Here is a 15,948-nt window from a genome sequence, read left to right as displayed (position 1 = left end):
TGATGATCTCATCCCACATAGCTAAAGAGAGCTGACCTCATTAACAGTCCTGAAAGAAGCTATGTAAGAACAAAGTATCACTTACTTTTTTCTTCAAATACTATTTTTAAGCATTCCTGTTTGTTTCCATGTCATTTGAAAGATCAGAATTATAGTGATGGATTGATGGGCATCTAACGGTTAATCTTACAAAGTTTGAAGGCTGAAGCTGATTCGTTCCAAAAGTATTGATGGCTGCCAGAGAAAATTCAGCCACTGAATTGGTGGAAATTGTTGACAAGTCACCTAGAGACAGTTTTTATTTAAGTGGTAAATCAGCTTTAACAACTAACTGAACCCTTATATGTAGAGAGACTGATTGTTTTCTTCAAATAAACTACATAATAGTTAATTTAAATTGAAGAACTAGTGAACTAAGATAACAAAGAGCCTATTCTTCCCATTTCATTTAGCACAGAATTAAAGACTAGAACATTACAGCTTTATATAGATAGCCTAGTACAGTGGTGGGCAACCTGTGGCAGGTGGCCCAGTGGGGTTCTATGTGCACACAAGACATTTTGCCATTGCCCACACACAGGTTGCCGCCTTCTGTTGGTTTTTGCTCACGTAGTGTTTTTCCTACCACTACAGCCAGTTCCTGAGTTACAGACGCATCAATTAATGACCGTTTGTATTTACAACCAACCTCCTACACAGCTGGAACCTGAGTTACAAACGAAATCTGCACTTACGAACACATTGAGTTATGACCAAGTACTTGGAATGTAACTCGTTCATACGTCGGGGACCGGCTGTATTACAAAAGTGACACACACTTAAAGCAAGGGCACATGAAGTGAGGTGAATTCTAATTGTATATAACATTGTGATAGCCATATGATCCCTCTGCATCCAATTGAAGCACTGCTACAGTTCATTTGGCACACCATGCAAATTCTAGGTATACAGGTGCAGTTAGCAAAATTATCCTACTCTGGGAGACCATCTTGGTTACAACAGTCTTGCAGCCCTCTGAGATGGAGGGCCCCTCATGTAGCCTACTCACTAGCCTAAGTTGCCCCTCACTGGCTTACTGGGTAACACTAATTACACAGGTGTTTTCTTCTTGGTCATTAGTTTCTCATTTAATTTTAAAACTTTTTTTATGCTGGTAATTTTTTCTGGAAAAAGGAATATATAAGAATATCATATTTGCAAAATTAGTCCAGGTTTGTTTCTGTTGCCTAAATTAGGTTGTGCTGTATTATACTTGTCAGTCCCACTATGATGATATGTATAATATGGGACCATAGGAAGTTTTTAAACTTCCTGACAAAGCTAGTCCTGCATTAAACATTCACTCTGCCCTGTTTGGGCCTCTCAGCAAATTCCTTTCTGAAACAATGTGGTATGCTTCTTTTAGTTAGTCTTCATGCATCTCACTTTCTTGGTTCGTTTGGCTGCCTTGTTGATTTTAAGTTAATTCAGCTATGGAAGTGTGATACTAATGAGCAGCAAGAAGAAATGTACATATAAATTATAAATTTTATACATTTTTAAAAAACCATATGTACATCTGTCAGTTTAAGAACAGGCAGCACAAGATACATTTTAGCACACATAGATATTTGTTCAGGACATGTGCATTCTACAGTCCTTTATTAGTAAAATAATTCAGTGTTATTGGTCTTACTGTATCCACAAGCACAAATCCAACAGCATATTAAGAGTACAGCTCCAGCAGGCCCTTGGGCCTGTGCTCAATAACTCACTCTCAACAGGCCATCAGTCATGAAAAGCCTTGCCTGCAGCTTTCCCCATCAATCTCCTTAAGAGGACAAATTTAGTTTAACAACAATCTGTATTAAATCTAATGCTGTCCCTGGATTTCTCACTGATCTCGGACAGAAAATGTAGGTATTTCCTGCTGCAGCAACCATACTCTGGTTTCAGTCAGAACATTAGAAACTTCTGGCAGACAGCTTTCAGTTTCATGCACTTCTTATCAGACAGCTCTTCTTGAAGTGACAAAACTTATAATAGTTATAACAATTTCCCAAGGCTTGTGGCAATTACTTAGCTATTTAATATATTATTCTCATAGAATTGATTTATTTAATTTGATCATTTGTAATGATCCTTTTATAAGCCCAGTATTCCTCAAGTACCTTAGTTTTAATAAACTTTTGAACCGTTTCTCTTTTATTTCAGTAGCTTCCATTCCGTCACAGAGATGTATCAACATGTATTGCTGTTACTTTGGGAAAGTTGAATTATAAAATCCATACTGAGAAAAATAACTCCACATTACTGTCTGATCACAACAGTAATCAAAAACAGTTATATTATTTGAAGCAAAGATAGCATAACCCACACAGGCTATGTCTGTGGACTGCAGGCCTCTTTCGGAAGATCTTCCAAAAAAACTTCTTCCAAAAGACAGCTTCTACACAACAAAAGTACATTGAAAAAGCAATCTGCAGACTGAATGGATGTTATTTCGCATTTAAGCTGTGATTGCTATGGACGGAATGACCACCAGGGCTCCTGTGCTTTTTCCTCTTTCATCTTTCCTGTCCGCAAATGCCTTTTTCCAAAAGAGCTCTTTCGGAAAAAGGCTTCTTCCTTGTGGAAAGAGGTTTACCAATGTCGGAAAAACCCCTCTATCCTTTTGATTTTTTTTCTCAAAAAAACACAATTGCAGTGTAGGCATAAGTGAAGTTTTTTCAGAAAAATGGCCATATATTTATTCTGTGATTTCTAGTTAAACATGTCAGAGATATAAGGATGGGAATGGCAAGGGGAATAGTCTCTATTATAAAAATATCCAGCTACGCTAATTAAATAACAGTGATAACTACAAACTCTATGTACTACCCAAAACAACTACAACACTAAGCTTACACAACAAGAAAAAAATCAAATCCTACATACCAACTTACACAGCACACAGAACATTTCCAAGATATCGGTTCGGTTACGAAGGCCTTGGTTACGCCCGAGAGTTGGGGGAGATGGCTGGTCGGTTGATCAGGCCAGCAGCACTTTGGAGTATGCGGGAAGGCACACGCACGGTGGTACGTGTGTTGCGAAGACCTCCTCGTGCGAACTGTGTGATGGGTATTTATCCCCAAATCTGCACATCACTTTCCCGTGCTTGCATATTACCATATATGGCCCAACGGTCACCAAGTGGTGGTCTGTGTCCCAGGGGTTGGGCCGAAACTGAGCAGGTTTCATGCAACCAGGTAAGCCCTGCAGTTCTCATGCCAAGGTGACGGGTGGGAGAGTCTGAGGCTATTTCCCCCTTTTCACACCTTCCCTTTTTCTAAAGGCAATGGTGTGCAGGAAGAGTGCGGCCGGTTTCTCCCGAGGAGTACTGCAGCCCACTATAGTAAGAGCGGCCTGGCCAAACTTTTTACTGGGGGGGCAGGGTTTTTTTTCTAACACAGTGTAGACATACCCACAGAAGTCTTTCTTACATGTGAATGTGTAAACTGGGAAAGTTAAGATCAGTTTCCTTTTAATTCTAGCAGAAGTGGGATTCTGAGTGATAATTCTAGCAGAAGTGGAATTCTGAGTGATTCAGCCTTCACACAGTGGGCCCTGGCACTTTACACTACTCTTGGGAAAGCATGGCTTTTGCAGCACCAGACACTAAGAACGCTACCTTGGGAAGGATTCTAAATGCCATGGGTGAAAAACAGAGTGACAGTCTGCAGTAATTTGGGCAAGCTTCCCTTTTGGACTTGAGGGTTGAAGAGAGGAAAGCAGATACCCACCAGATTCTGACTTCCACCAAAGCTAGGCGTAACACAGAGACTTTGAAGTTGAGGAAGTGAATTCACATGCTCACAAAGTGACACTTCCCTAGTTTTTTGAGAACTGCCTGAGGGCGTATGGGCTTAGTTACTGTTAATCTGGTGATATTAGTCTGCTTCAGTAATATAACTTCAGTAGGGTTATTTTACATAGTGAAAGAAATGATGATTATCAGAGTCAGTTTTCACTAATTATACATCTGCTAGTCCTTGTAAATGAGTTAGATGTTTACTGGTCAACAATGTGTACACAATACTTAATTGTACTCCACGAGGAGTAACAGTTAATTTGAACTAAGGGGTTTATCTCAGAATCGCTCTTTTCTGCCACGTATAGACGCTGGCAGTTACTTCGGGCTAGTCAGTTTCCAAAATGGCGACCGGCCGGGAATATGCTAATCAAGTGCGGGATATTTAAATTCGCGCTTCATTAGCAATTTCGGACACCCTCATTAGGCTCCCTAGTTCAAACTAGGGGGCTAGTGTAGATGTACCCTCTAAGATTTCCCATGCATGAGCAGAGTTAGTTTTGTCTTGTGCACCAATATCGAGGTTATGTGCGCTTGTTCGGATGTGTGCCACCATGGCACCCACAGTTACTAACAAATATCTTAGGGTATGTCTACACTACCACCCTAGTTCGAACTAGGGTGGTAATGTAGGCAACCGGAGTTGCAAATGAAGCCTGGGATTTGAATTTCCCGGGCTTCATTTGTATAAAGCCGGGCACCGCCATTTTTAAATGTCCGCTAGTGCAGACTCCGTGCCGCGCGGCTACACGCGGCACGGACTAGGTAGTTCGGACTAGGCTTCCTAGTCCGAACTACCGTTACTCCTCGTGAAACTCGTTCGAACTAGGGTGGTAGTGTAGACATACCCTTAGATAGTTATGTTATGGAAGAAAGAATTCTGAAGCAAGGGATAATTAACACTGTGTTCCGGCTATTCTCTACCCACCCCCAGAGAAGGGGGGGTAGAACATTTTGCAAAGGGGAGAAGCCACAATTTTTGAGCTCTGATCTGCATTGATTGAAGTCAATGGCAGGGTTAACTTCAGTGGTGTAGGACTGGTTCCTTGTTCTATTCGAGTACTTTTTGGTGTCTTCCTAAATTCTGATTCTCTTCTGCAGCATTATTTGAATATATATGTGATTATGTATGCCAGAGCATGTCAAAATAATTGTATGGGGGACTACGCTGGGTTACGGAGAATCATATTTATTGTTACTAATTTTCACAATATTTCACCCGTAACAATCTTAATAGCAGCAAAACTTTTATTGTACTGTATTTCAGAGTCTCTAATTTATTCATGGGATAAATGTTTCATACAATGAATTTTCTAGTAAATATATTCTGAAATTGATGCATAAGTAGGGCTTCTGTAAAGTGGACCAATTTTTTTTCAGCGAGATTTCCCCCAGCTCCAACTGATGATTAGAAAACCACAAGGTTTGCCCTCCAAACTTACCAGACAAGGTTTCCTTCTTTTGTAAAGCGTTTAGAGATTTAGCAGCTTTATATAAACTCTTAATGCAACATAGATTTTTGTGTCACTTTACATCTTCAATTCTTCACATTAATGAAAAGGTTTCTTTATATGGTTTGTTTGTTTTTTAGTCTCTTTTTTTAGTGCTGAATAAACTTCCTTTGGAACCATTTGTAATTCCTTTTTTCCCTATTACTTCTGTTAACTACCCATTTTTACTGGATGGACATGGGTGGGGCAGTTTACTTTTAGACACTGTGTTAATGATTAGGTGTTCCTGAAAACTGACATCTTTGCCCCGGGTAGCTGGAGCAGCTGCCCACCTGCCACACAGCCACAGTCCTGGCCTGCTGGAGGAGCTGCTCAACCGCCCGCCTCGCGGCAAGCTAGAGCAGCCACATGGCCAAAGTCCCATCCGGCTGAATCAGCTGCTCGCCCGCCTTGCAGCTACAGCCTCAGTCCCAGCCAGCTGGAGCAGCTGCCTGCCCACCACGCAGCCATAGTTCCAGTTGGAGCAGCTGCCAGCCACGCAGCTCCTCTGGCCCTTGCTGGCTCGAGCAGCCACCTCCATCCTGCCATGCGGTTCCTCCGTTCTGGCCAGCTGGAGCAGCTGCCTGCCACCCCCACGCAGCTCCTTTGTCCCGGCCAGCTGGAGCAGCTGCCTGTCCACCATGCGGTCCCGGTTGGAGCCATCGCTTGTCTTCCACATGGCTCCTTCAGTTCCAGCCACCATGTGGCTCCTCCAGCCCAGTCAGCCAGCAAGAGCAGCTGCCTGCCACCCCCACATGGCTCCTTCGCTCCGGCCACTGAAGAAGCTGCCTGTCTCCCACCATGCTGCTGCACAACTCTGCTTAGGAGGTGGGTGGGGTAGAAATTTCCTCTGCGCACATGCTCTAGTGCGCATTTTAGAGGGAACTATGATGATGACTATAGGCGTGAATCCCCGACTAACAGAAGCTCAGTGTTAACAGAAGGTGAGCATTGTGGATTGTGATCCAATTAGCCAACCCAGAAGCATGCCAGAAAACTTTGTTTGATTGGTTAAAATGAAGTGTCCTAAGATCTGGATTCATTTTTTAATTGGTATCAGGATTGTAGGTACAGGTGCTTTTGATAGAAAATAAAGGGAAGGGCTCAGAATATGGATAATTAAGTATTCAGGACACGTGATTAAAGTAGTTATTTATTTAAGGGGAAGTTCTGAAACTAATCAGTGCCATAAAATGTCTGTTTTAAATAGTGAGCAGCTGAAGAAATGAGTGTTGATTTAGTGAACATAGTAGGCATTGAACAAAAAGATAGTTACATCAGAGATCAGTTGACATATTATAAAGTGCTCTTCAGGGTTCTGTAAGTAAGCTTGAATTTACTTTTTTCTCTTGAAGCAGAAATTCCTCCATTTGTATATGAAATTCTATAAATTACAACACTTACTGAATGTATAGCATGTGTTTCTTATTTGTGACTTAAGTGCTAAAGATATTCTACCAGCCCCCAAAGACATGGACTTCAGTCTGGCTCATTTCTAGCACACTAGGAATTTATATTTTTAAGTTCAGGTTGTATTCTGGGGTTTAGCATTAAAAAAGGATCTTTGTACATCTTGTTCCAAGAAGGTAGATTAGGTATGATAGTCATATGCTCCCAAGACCTTCCACCAGAACAGGTATAATGGCCATCTAACTGATATACCAATAGCTAATGACAGTAGCATGTGTCTGCCTGCATGCATTCACATTGGATAGGTTCGAGCATGTGTAATCATTTAGGCTCAGATGAGACCTGCAACATTTCCATAAATTAATCTTATTAGTTTTATAGCTACCTGTTTTAATTAGGAAGTTTGAGGGCACGAAGATGTCAACATTCTTATAATCTTTTAAAGGTATCAGTATTTGCAAGAAACATGGGGGGGGTATTTTCTAATTTAAATTTTTACTCACTGCATAAGAGCACTTGTCAGAGACTTTGGACGCACTTGACAAATGTAAAACACACTATCAGTTGACCTACTAAGAGCATTACCCCAGCAATACCAAGCTTACCACAGCTGGAGGGGGCCTTGCCCTTCACGAATTACACCCATTATGTCTCTGTTATAGCTCTATTGTCAATCATTTTGTGTTTGAGGACTGATAGACATTGAAGTGTTTGGGGGATTAAAGACCACTTGTGTTCCTTTCTCTACCAGGCCATTGATGAGCCTCCATATTTGACAGTGGGCACTGATGTGAGTGCTAAATATAGAGGAGCCTTCTGTGAGGCGAAGATCAAGACAGCAAAAAGACTCGTCAAAGTAAAGGTATGTAGTGTTCCTGTTAAATTTTTAGAAAATTTCATGGATGTTCTGAATTCAATAATATGCAGATATACTTAACTCATGATACACTCATGTGGCTTAATCACATTTAGGGATGTTAAAAGTCATTTAATATGGTAACCATGTAGCCGCTAAAAGTCTGTGGTTACAGAGTTACGCGTGCTGCAGGCTCTGCAGTATAAAGCTTAGCTTAGCTTTATACTGCAGAACCTGCAGCAAAGCGTCTCGAGGAGTGGAGCAGCCAGCCCCTGCTGGCCTGGGGAGGAGGCTTCACTGCCACAGCGAGCCTCCTCCCTGGGAGCAGAGGGTATGTCTACACTACCCTCCTAGTTCGAACTAGGAGGGTAATGTAGTCATACCGCACTTGCAAATGAAGCCCGGGATTTGAATTTCCCGGGCTTCATTTGCATAAGTGGGGAGCCGCCATTTTTAAAACCCCGCTGGTTCGAACCCCATGCAGCGCGGCTACCTGGGGCTCGAACTAGGTAGTTCGGACTAGGCTTCCGATTCCGAACTCCCTAGTTCGAGCCCCGGGTAGCCGCGCTTCACGGGGTTGGAACCAGTGGGGTTTTAAAAATGGCGGCTCCCCGCTTATGCAAATGAAGCCCGGGAAATTCAAATCCCGGGCTTCATTTGCAAGTGCGGTATGCCTACATTACCCCGCTAGTTCGAACTAGCGGGGTAGTGTAGACATACCCAGAGTGGGCAACTCTTGCCCACCCAGCTGCTAGAGAAGAGACTTTGTTGTCCTGCTGCAGCAAAGCTGCCTTCTCAGAAGCAGGCTGAGTATAACCGATACCATTAACTGATAAGCATCAACTTATTGGTTAAATGGTTAATCTGCTACATTTTAACATCTCTAGATCCATTACTCAACTCTCCTTCCATGCTGTCTGGCACTGAAAAAAGGTATGGCACTTAAGACTCCTCTGTGTACTACCTAACCATCCCTTCAGAAGCATAATGCCTATTTTCAATTTCAGACAGTGTCTTCAGTCACTTTTACTGTGATGCTCCTTTATGCCTGCCTCCCACACTGTGGCCTTGAAAGCCACACGTACTGATATAGTCTTGGGACTTGTGTGAGCAAACAGTGTGTGGCAAGTTGGGAAGTAAATCTGCCTCATACTAGCGTGTCAGGCCCTAAAAGTATGTGTGGACCTTGCTGATGCTTATTAAAGGTTCTCTGATGTAGTTTATCTTCTTACACATTCAGACAAATGCATTTACATTCCAACTTGCCATGTACTAACTGTGCAGATAGATATGTTTTTAAATCATGATATGTAGTTCATTTTACAAAGTTATTTTTCCATATTTAGACTTTTACAAGTGGGTTTTAGGTAGTGATTTTTAGGAGTGCATGACTTGGTCTCTAACAATGACTAGTGCTTCAGAGAAAGGAAAGCCTCCTCCATTTTTGGACGAAGCATCTCAGATGTGCAAAGGGTAATGTAGGCCAAAACTGCTTACACTGCCCAACTGCCTGGGTGGGCTGGGCCTGTGGCGCAGCAACCTGGCTCCTGGCTGCCAAGGAAGGCTGTACCTGCAGCACGGCAGTCCAGCCCTTTGGGTGGCCAGGAAGGATTTGGCTGGGGTGAGGAGGGGAGGTTATTGAAGGGGTGTGGTCTTGGGGAAAGAGGTGTAGCTTTGAGTGGAAGGGGCAGGGCTTTGGGTTGCCTTTCCCAGCTGGACCTTCACCTGCTGCCCTTGGGCATTTGTTAAATTCATAGATGGACAGGAATTTCCTTCCTGATCCCTGAGCTGTTCAGTTGATAGCTGAAGCAATCCATATAAAGCAGAAATAGTCTTGCATGTTATAAAGAGGGAAAATATGTGGTAGGGTTGTTGAGTGTCAACGACTAACCATTTAACTGATAGCCATTTGCACTCTTCAAAGCCTCCTCCCTGGGAGCCGGGCCAGCAGGGTATCTGTCTAACCACTGAGATTTTCAGCAGTTACATGGTTACCCCTAATACATGATTTTTAACATCTCTAACATGTGGTATAACTTTTAAAGACTATTATAAACTTGTTAAAATACACCTACAAGTATAGAGGGCCTCTTCCAGACTTATTTTGAGCTGTTAAGTCTATTAGGGTGCATCTGCACAGCATCCTAAACTCAAAATAAGATATGGAATTTGCACTACACAAATTGCGTATCTTATTTCGATTGAATTTCAGAATAAGCTATTTTGATATTTGGCACATCTACACAGCGCCAAATTTTGAAATAACGCACTATTTCGAGGCTTCCCTTAACCATCATGAAACGAGGGTTACCAGGATGCTGAAATAGCGTGCCTGTTATTTCGAAAAATATTTTGAAATAATGGGTGGCTTGTGAAGATGTGGCGTAGCTATTTTGGGATAGAAATAGCTGTGAAGTGTAGACGTACCTTTATAGATCATCTAAATTTGTGCGTTTGAATAATTGTACTAGACAAGTGCCTGCTCAAGTTTACTTATTCATCCCTATGAAAACCCAGTGTAGAAAACAAGAAGTGATCGAGAATTTAAAAAAACTCAGTACTGTAATACTACCTTGTTGCTAAATGGCATCTGGTCTACTGTGGCAAAACACTTTCTGTTGAAGATTCTTTATTCAAGAACGTTTTTTGCCACTGTAACTCAGCTGAAATGTAGGAGCATAATATTACATTGCTGAGCTTTTCCATAAGTGCTTTTGATCTCTGCTAGATCTCTCCACTTATTCCAACCATGAAACTTAATGAAACACCAAAGGAAGTTTTCATTGCCAGCATTTGACTGCTTCCTGCTATTGCTGACTTGGATAATAGAGTGTTTGACTCCAGTTGCATGACGAGCCACTGCCTAGGGCTCTCAGCTTGTGTCTGCTATAATGGTAGATAACTAACACTTACACCAAGATGTAATTTTTTTTTTTTTAAACTTCAATAAATTTCATGCTAGCAGATCAGTTCATGAAGTTGTTGCAACATGAACAGTTTAAAAATTTCTCTTTCAGTTTAGTGAACCCCCTCCAGAGTCCCTAAGCATTCAATGTAATTTAACATTATTTATGAAAAGTTTGCATTGACAGAGCACATCTGACATTCTGTAAAAGGCAGCAGCTTTCCCTATCAACCAACCATAGGTGGAACGTATAAATGTACACTTTATTGATCTGTATGAAATGATAGTCAGGCACTGGAAAGGCAGTCAGGGCAGGATACAAGTGAGACCCACTGATCTGTTCTATGAAGGTCTTCCATAAAAAGTTATCACAAAAAGGATTTTATGGTCCGAAGATTACCTGAAGCATGTCCTTGAAGTGGGAGAATAAATCTTTGTTGCCTTTATCTTGTTTTATTAACATCTACCTTCCTGTCATAGGTAAAGTCTTAATAAATAGAGCCCTGCATAGATAACAAATTTGTATCTTCATCTGTATCAGCAAAATTGAGCCACAGGTATCTTCATTGACATCAATGGGTGCGGATATCTGTGGATATAAGCAGATTTGCAGAGTTCCAGATACAAAATTTGTATCTGAATTCACACCCATATCTGCAAAATGAATTGTGGATGCCCATGGATATAAAGTGGATATCCATGGATTTGCAGGGCTCTGTTAATAAAACTGTTTTATACAAGAACTACAAGAACATTTTAATATTGGCTATGGTCAGATTCACATAAGATGCAGAATTTAACACAAGAGATCATAAACTGTGGTTTAGTTAATCTGAGACGTTGGTGTGCATGATAGGGACAAGTCATAGTAGGACCAAAGAATGCTATAGGATGAAGTGACTCCATCTCCTCCAACTGTCTCATGAATTTGATAAATATGTAGAAATAACTTCACTTGAATCCTGCATACAGTGATCCACTACACTATAATCTAGGCACGGGCAATAATTTTTGCAGGGAGGTCCCTTCAAGAACTTGGTAGAAGTGGTCATAGGCTGCACTTTATTACTACATTAATGGAGGGGATGCAGGGTCTGGGACAGAGTTTGGGTGCAGGAGGGAACTCCGGGCAGGGGTTTGGGATGCAGGAGTTCAGACCTGGCTGGGAGGCACTAACCATAGGCAGCTCCTGGCCAGCGGCTTAGTGAGGTGCTCTGGCAGGCTGCCTGCCTGCCATGGCCCCACACATTGCTCAAAGTGGCAGACTGCTAGGGCAAGCATGTCTCTTTGCATGCCCTTTGGAGGGCAGTGGATCTCTGTAAACTGCTCGTGCTCCCAAGCACCACCCCTGAAGCTCCCATTGGGCCGGGTTATGGTTATTGGAGCTATGAGGATGGTGCTGGGGATGAGGAGAGCATTCAGAGACCCAGTGCCCTCCCCCCCCGCAAAGGGGTATTCATACAGAAACTTTCTTGCCCCAGCAGCTTGCCTCTTTGAACAGCATATGAGGCCAGGACAGGCAAGCAGCAAACTTAGTGCCTGCTAGTCTGTGGGATATTAGTGGCTGGGACGGTCATGGTGGGTAGGATCCAAATGTTTGGTAAGCTGGACACAGCCTGTGGGCCATATTTTGCCTGCCCTTGTTGTACGCTGTGGAGGGTTGCTGAAGCCTGCACACATGCTCTGGTCAGCTCTGCCTACAGCAGTGGTCACCAGCCAGTAGATGGGGATCTACCAATAGATCTTGGAGCCCCTGACAGGTGATCCTGACTGGTTTGGCCAGGAAGCTATCAAGTACTGGCATTTCAGTTGCCCCTCAACTCACTGTCAGTTGTTCCTGCCCTCTGCCTCAGACCTGTCCCCCCGGGAGCCTCTTGCTTGCTGTGCAGGATGTGGGAGGGAGAAGAGGGGAGGCACTGATGTCAGGGTATCCCCCCTTCCTCCACTTATGTACCCTATCTCCACACAGAGGGTATGTCTAGACTACAGGCTTACGTCGACATAAGTTTTGTCAACAGAATCTGTTGACAAAACTTATGTCGACGTAGAGCGTCTAGACTACATCCAGTTCTGTCGACAAAGCAAGCCGCTTTGTCGACATAACAGTGTGGACGCAAAGGACAGTGTAGATGCAATAATGCCTTCTATTGACAGAACTCTGTCGACAAAAGGCGTTATTCCTCGTAGAATGAGGTTTACATACGTCGACAAAACTGCTGAGTTTTGTCGACGTTATGTCAACATAACTCAAAGGCAGTGTGGACGCAAGTATAGTTTTGTCGACAAAAGTCCACTTTTGTCGACAAAACCCTGTAGTCTAGACACACCCAGAGTGAAGGGGTGGAGGGAGCCTGGCAATGCAAATCTCTGTTACTCTCACGCACTGTGTGTGTCTGTCATTCTCACAAACTCAAACCCTGTCCTTCACTCATCTCCCGACCCAACACACGTGGGGGGGTTGTTGTTACTTCTTTTACTGCTTGCACCTGCAGCCCTTGAGAGAGGCAGAGCACCTGCTGTCCACATACTGTCCTTGCCTGCAGACACCACTCCTGCAGCTCCCATTGATCAGTAATGGGGAACTGTAGCCAGTAGAAGCTGTGGACTCAGTGCCTATAGATGAGGGGCAGCACATGGAGCTATTGCTGTACATGCCACCTGCTTTCAGGAGTGGTGCAGGGCCAGGGCAGGAGTAAGCCTGACTTAAGCCCACTGCTCCACCACCTAGAAGCCATCTCAGTTAAATGGTGCCCAGCCAGAGCCTGCTTCCTGAACCCCTGTCCCATCCCTGAACCTCCTACACCCAACTTCCTGCCCCAGACATGAGTTCCTCTGCACCCAAGCTCCTTCCCAGAGCTTGCACCCTGAACCCCGCCTCCTGGACCCCAATCCCACACCCTGTGCTAAGCCCAGAGCTCCTCCCACACTCCAAACTCTTTGGCCCAAGACCAGAACCTGCACCCCAACCCTTTACCCCAGCCTGGTGAAAGTGAGTGAGGATGGGGGAGAAAGGGAGATGGAGTGAGCAGCGTGAGGCCTCAGAGAAGGGTGGAGCAGGGGCAGGGCCTCAAAGAAAGGGTGGGAAGGAAGTGGGGAAAGGGTATTTGGGTTTGAGGTAGATCTTACATTGCACTTTAATTGAAAAAGTGATCTTGTGGTTAAAAAGATCTACAGCACGTATGAGGGCAAGTATTGCCCTGACTCCCTGAGCTACCATTGCCTTTATTTCCTGTGGGAAGGACTGAACTCCTCTCATAAGTTTTTTATGATTAACATATAATGGAATGATAGTTACAGATCACTTTTTAGACTCAGTTGGTTTTTTTTTAACTTACTTAAAGGCTTCTTATATTTTTTATTCTAGTAATCTTATTTTTAAATAGCATTTGATGAGTTTTTTCTTTACCAACATCATTGAGTTTAAAACTATTAAATATAATTAAGTACAGAAATTGTGTTAAGTGTAAAACAAAAATACAAGCTTATAGTTTCTGCAAGATTTCCAGTATTCCTTGAGAAATAGCTACTAACACTAAGTAGCATTTTCATTGAATGGTAGCTTTATACAGTTTTCGCTGCCTACAGCTGCACTACTACGCTGTGCTAAAGCATAAAAACTGTAAAGTGAAATAGACTGGAAACTTACTATAAATAGATGTATAGGTTGAAACTCTCTTAACTGGGATTCTCTGTTCTGGCAACATCCATGGTCTGGCATGGATATTGCAGGACCAGAGAGTTCTGGTGGAAGGCCAGCGGCATGGATCTCTGTGGGGCCAGCAGGGCAGTGGGCTGCCCGCAGCGAGAAAATGGTGGGGGACTGCCCAGTGCGTGGCAGCAGGGCTGCTTAGCGGGGTTGGGAGACCCGGTGTGAAGCTGTCCAGAGGAGCTGGGAGCTGCAGTGCGTGGCTGCTCTGCGGGACCCGAAGCTCCAGTGTGGCGCGCTCGGCTGGCCTGCGGGGCCTGGAGCCCCACCACAGCATGTGTGTCTGCCCAGCAGGACCTAGAACCTCAGCGTGGTAGCAGGTCACAGAGCTTCAGCAGCAATGGCTGCCCAATGGCGTGGCAGGGCGGCAGCGCCAGCAGGAAGTGGGTGGTCAAGACAGGAGAGCTGGTGGCTGGGGTCCAGAAATGACCTCTGCTGGTCTGGCAAAATTCCTCATCTGGGACTGGTCAGGTCAGATCCTGAGGGTGCTGGACTGGGAGGTCTGACCTATATTAACTTACCTTTAATTGTAAGCTCCTAGGGGCAGTCACTGTCTCTTCACTACCCATTCATGCAGTCTTGTACAATAGTGTTCCAGTTCTTATTTGGGCTTCTAAGTTCTACTTTAATAACAAGAAGTTCAAGTACACTAAAGTAAAAACAGTAAAGTTCCTAAGTCTATTTTAAGTTGAAATGTTTAACAAATAAGGAATTTAAAAAGTTCTTTAATCTAACAGTGACCCCTTAGTTTTCCCTAAAAATTACTCAACTTTTTTTGGCATGGTCTTGATTTTTCAAGATTTCCAGCTGACACTGTCCATATGGGAATTTTTCACCACCTACTGACTCCTTCTGAATGTTTTGATAACTTGCTTGCTGGATATTTCTCTACCCCCAGTTGTTTGTAGCTCCAGTCTCAGATTACACATAAGGGAGTCATCTTCATTTTAAGCAATTCCATCTTCCTTCCAAAGAAATCAAAATTATCTTTATAACATGAATTTTAGCTTGCAGGTTCTATTTAAATGTCATCAGCATAATCTGTTTTACATAATTCATGTAGGAAGGTAGCAACAGGCTTCTCAGGACTAGAAGTGATGTTCACAGTATATTATAAGTAGCTTTAGCCGCTCCTCACTTCCACTCCATGTAATTGACTGGTGTATTTCTAGAGGTAGTTATACTGTTTTGTATAAAAAAAATCGTATATAAAAGCCACAAGAATTTAACCCACTTCAAGTTCTTCAGCAAAGAACCATGATTTCTTCATTACCTTCCACTTAACTCAGTAAACTGAATTAAATATTAAAGCAAATAATCAGTTCATTATTTCCTGTTAGTGATAGAGAAGTCATTTTTGGAATGTCTTAGTTTTACACTTCCCCCAAGTCTTACGGGTATTAAAGGTTTTTAACAGTACAGTTGTATTACAGAAATTGCAATGGGAGACAGATGAGATTTTGAACAGTTTGAACTTCTAAAATGTGTAGGAGGCAGAAAATTTCATGGTTCAGGAAGCAGAGGTTTTTGGAACGGAGATGTTGGCTCATTTCCTGCCCCTCGTAGATAACGATGGGCATGAACTTAATTTAACCCAGCTAATATAACAGTTCTCCCTTCACCCTATCCCCGGTACAGGTTGAATCTCTGTAATCCCAGAACTCTCTTATCCAGAAATATCTGTCAGCCAGAATGATTTTAGTTAGCTGGATGTCTATTTTTCATGGGAGTGGCCAAGTTTCCTGTGGT

At 43.1% G+C, this 15,948-nt stretch overlaps 1 protein-coding gene across 4 annotated transcripts in view; it reads left to right on the top strand.

Annotated features, from left to right (window-relative positions):
* Positions 1-15,948, top strand: part of ARID4B (AT-rich interaction domain 4B) — a 148,897-nt gene that overhangs the window by 30,859 nt on the left and 102,090 nt on the right. For all 4 annotated transcript variants that reach the window (XM_075924772.1, XM_075924769.1, XM_075924770.1 and 1 more), the window contains exon 3: positions 7,484-7,594. In XM_075924772.1, the coding sequence (XP_075780887.1) occupies positions 7,484-7,594 (111 nt within the window). The remainder of the gene's footprint in view (positions 1-7,483; positions 7,595-15,948) is intronic.

Source organism: Pelodiscus sinensis, chromosome 3 (assembly GCF_049634645.1).
Source record: "Pelodiscus sinensis isolate JC-2024 chromosome 3, ASM4963464v1, whole genome shotgun sequence".
NCBI classification, from domain to species: Eukaryota; Metazoa; Chordata; order Testudines; family Trionychidae; genus Pelodiscus; species Pelodiscus sinensis.
Note: the sequence above shows the minus strand (reverse complement) of the source record. Positions and strands in the feature narration are given on the sequence as shown.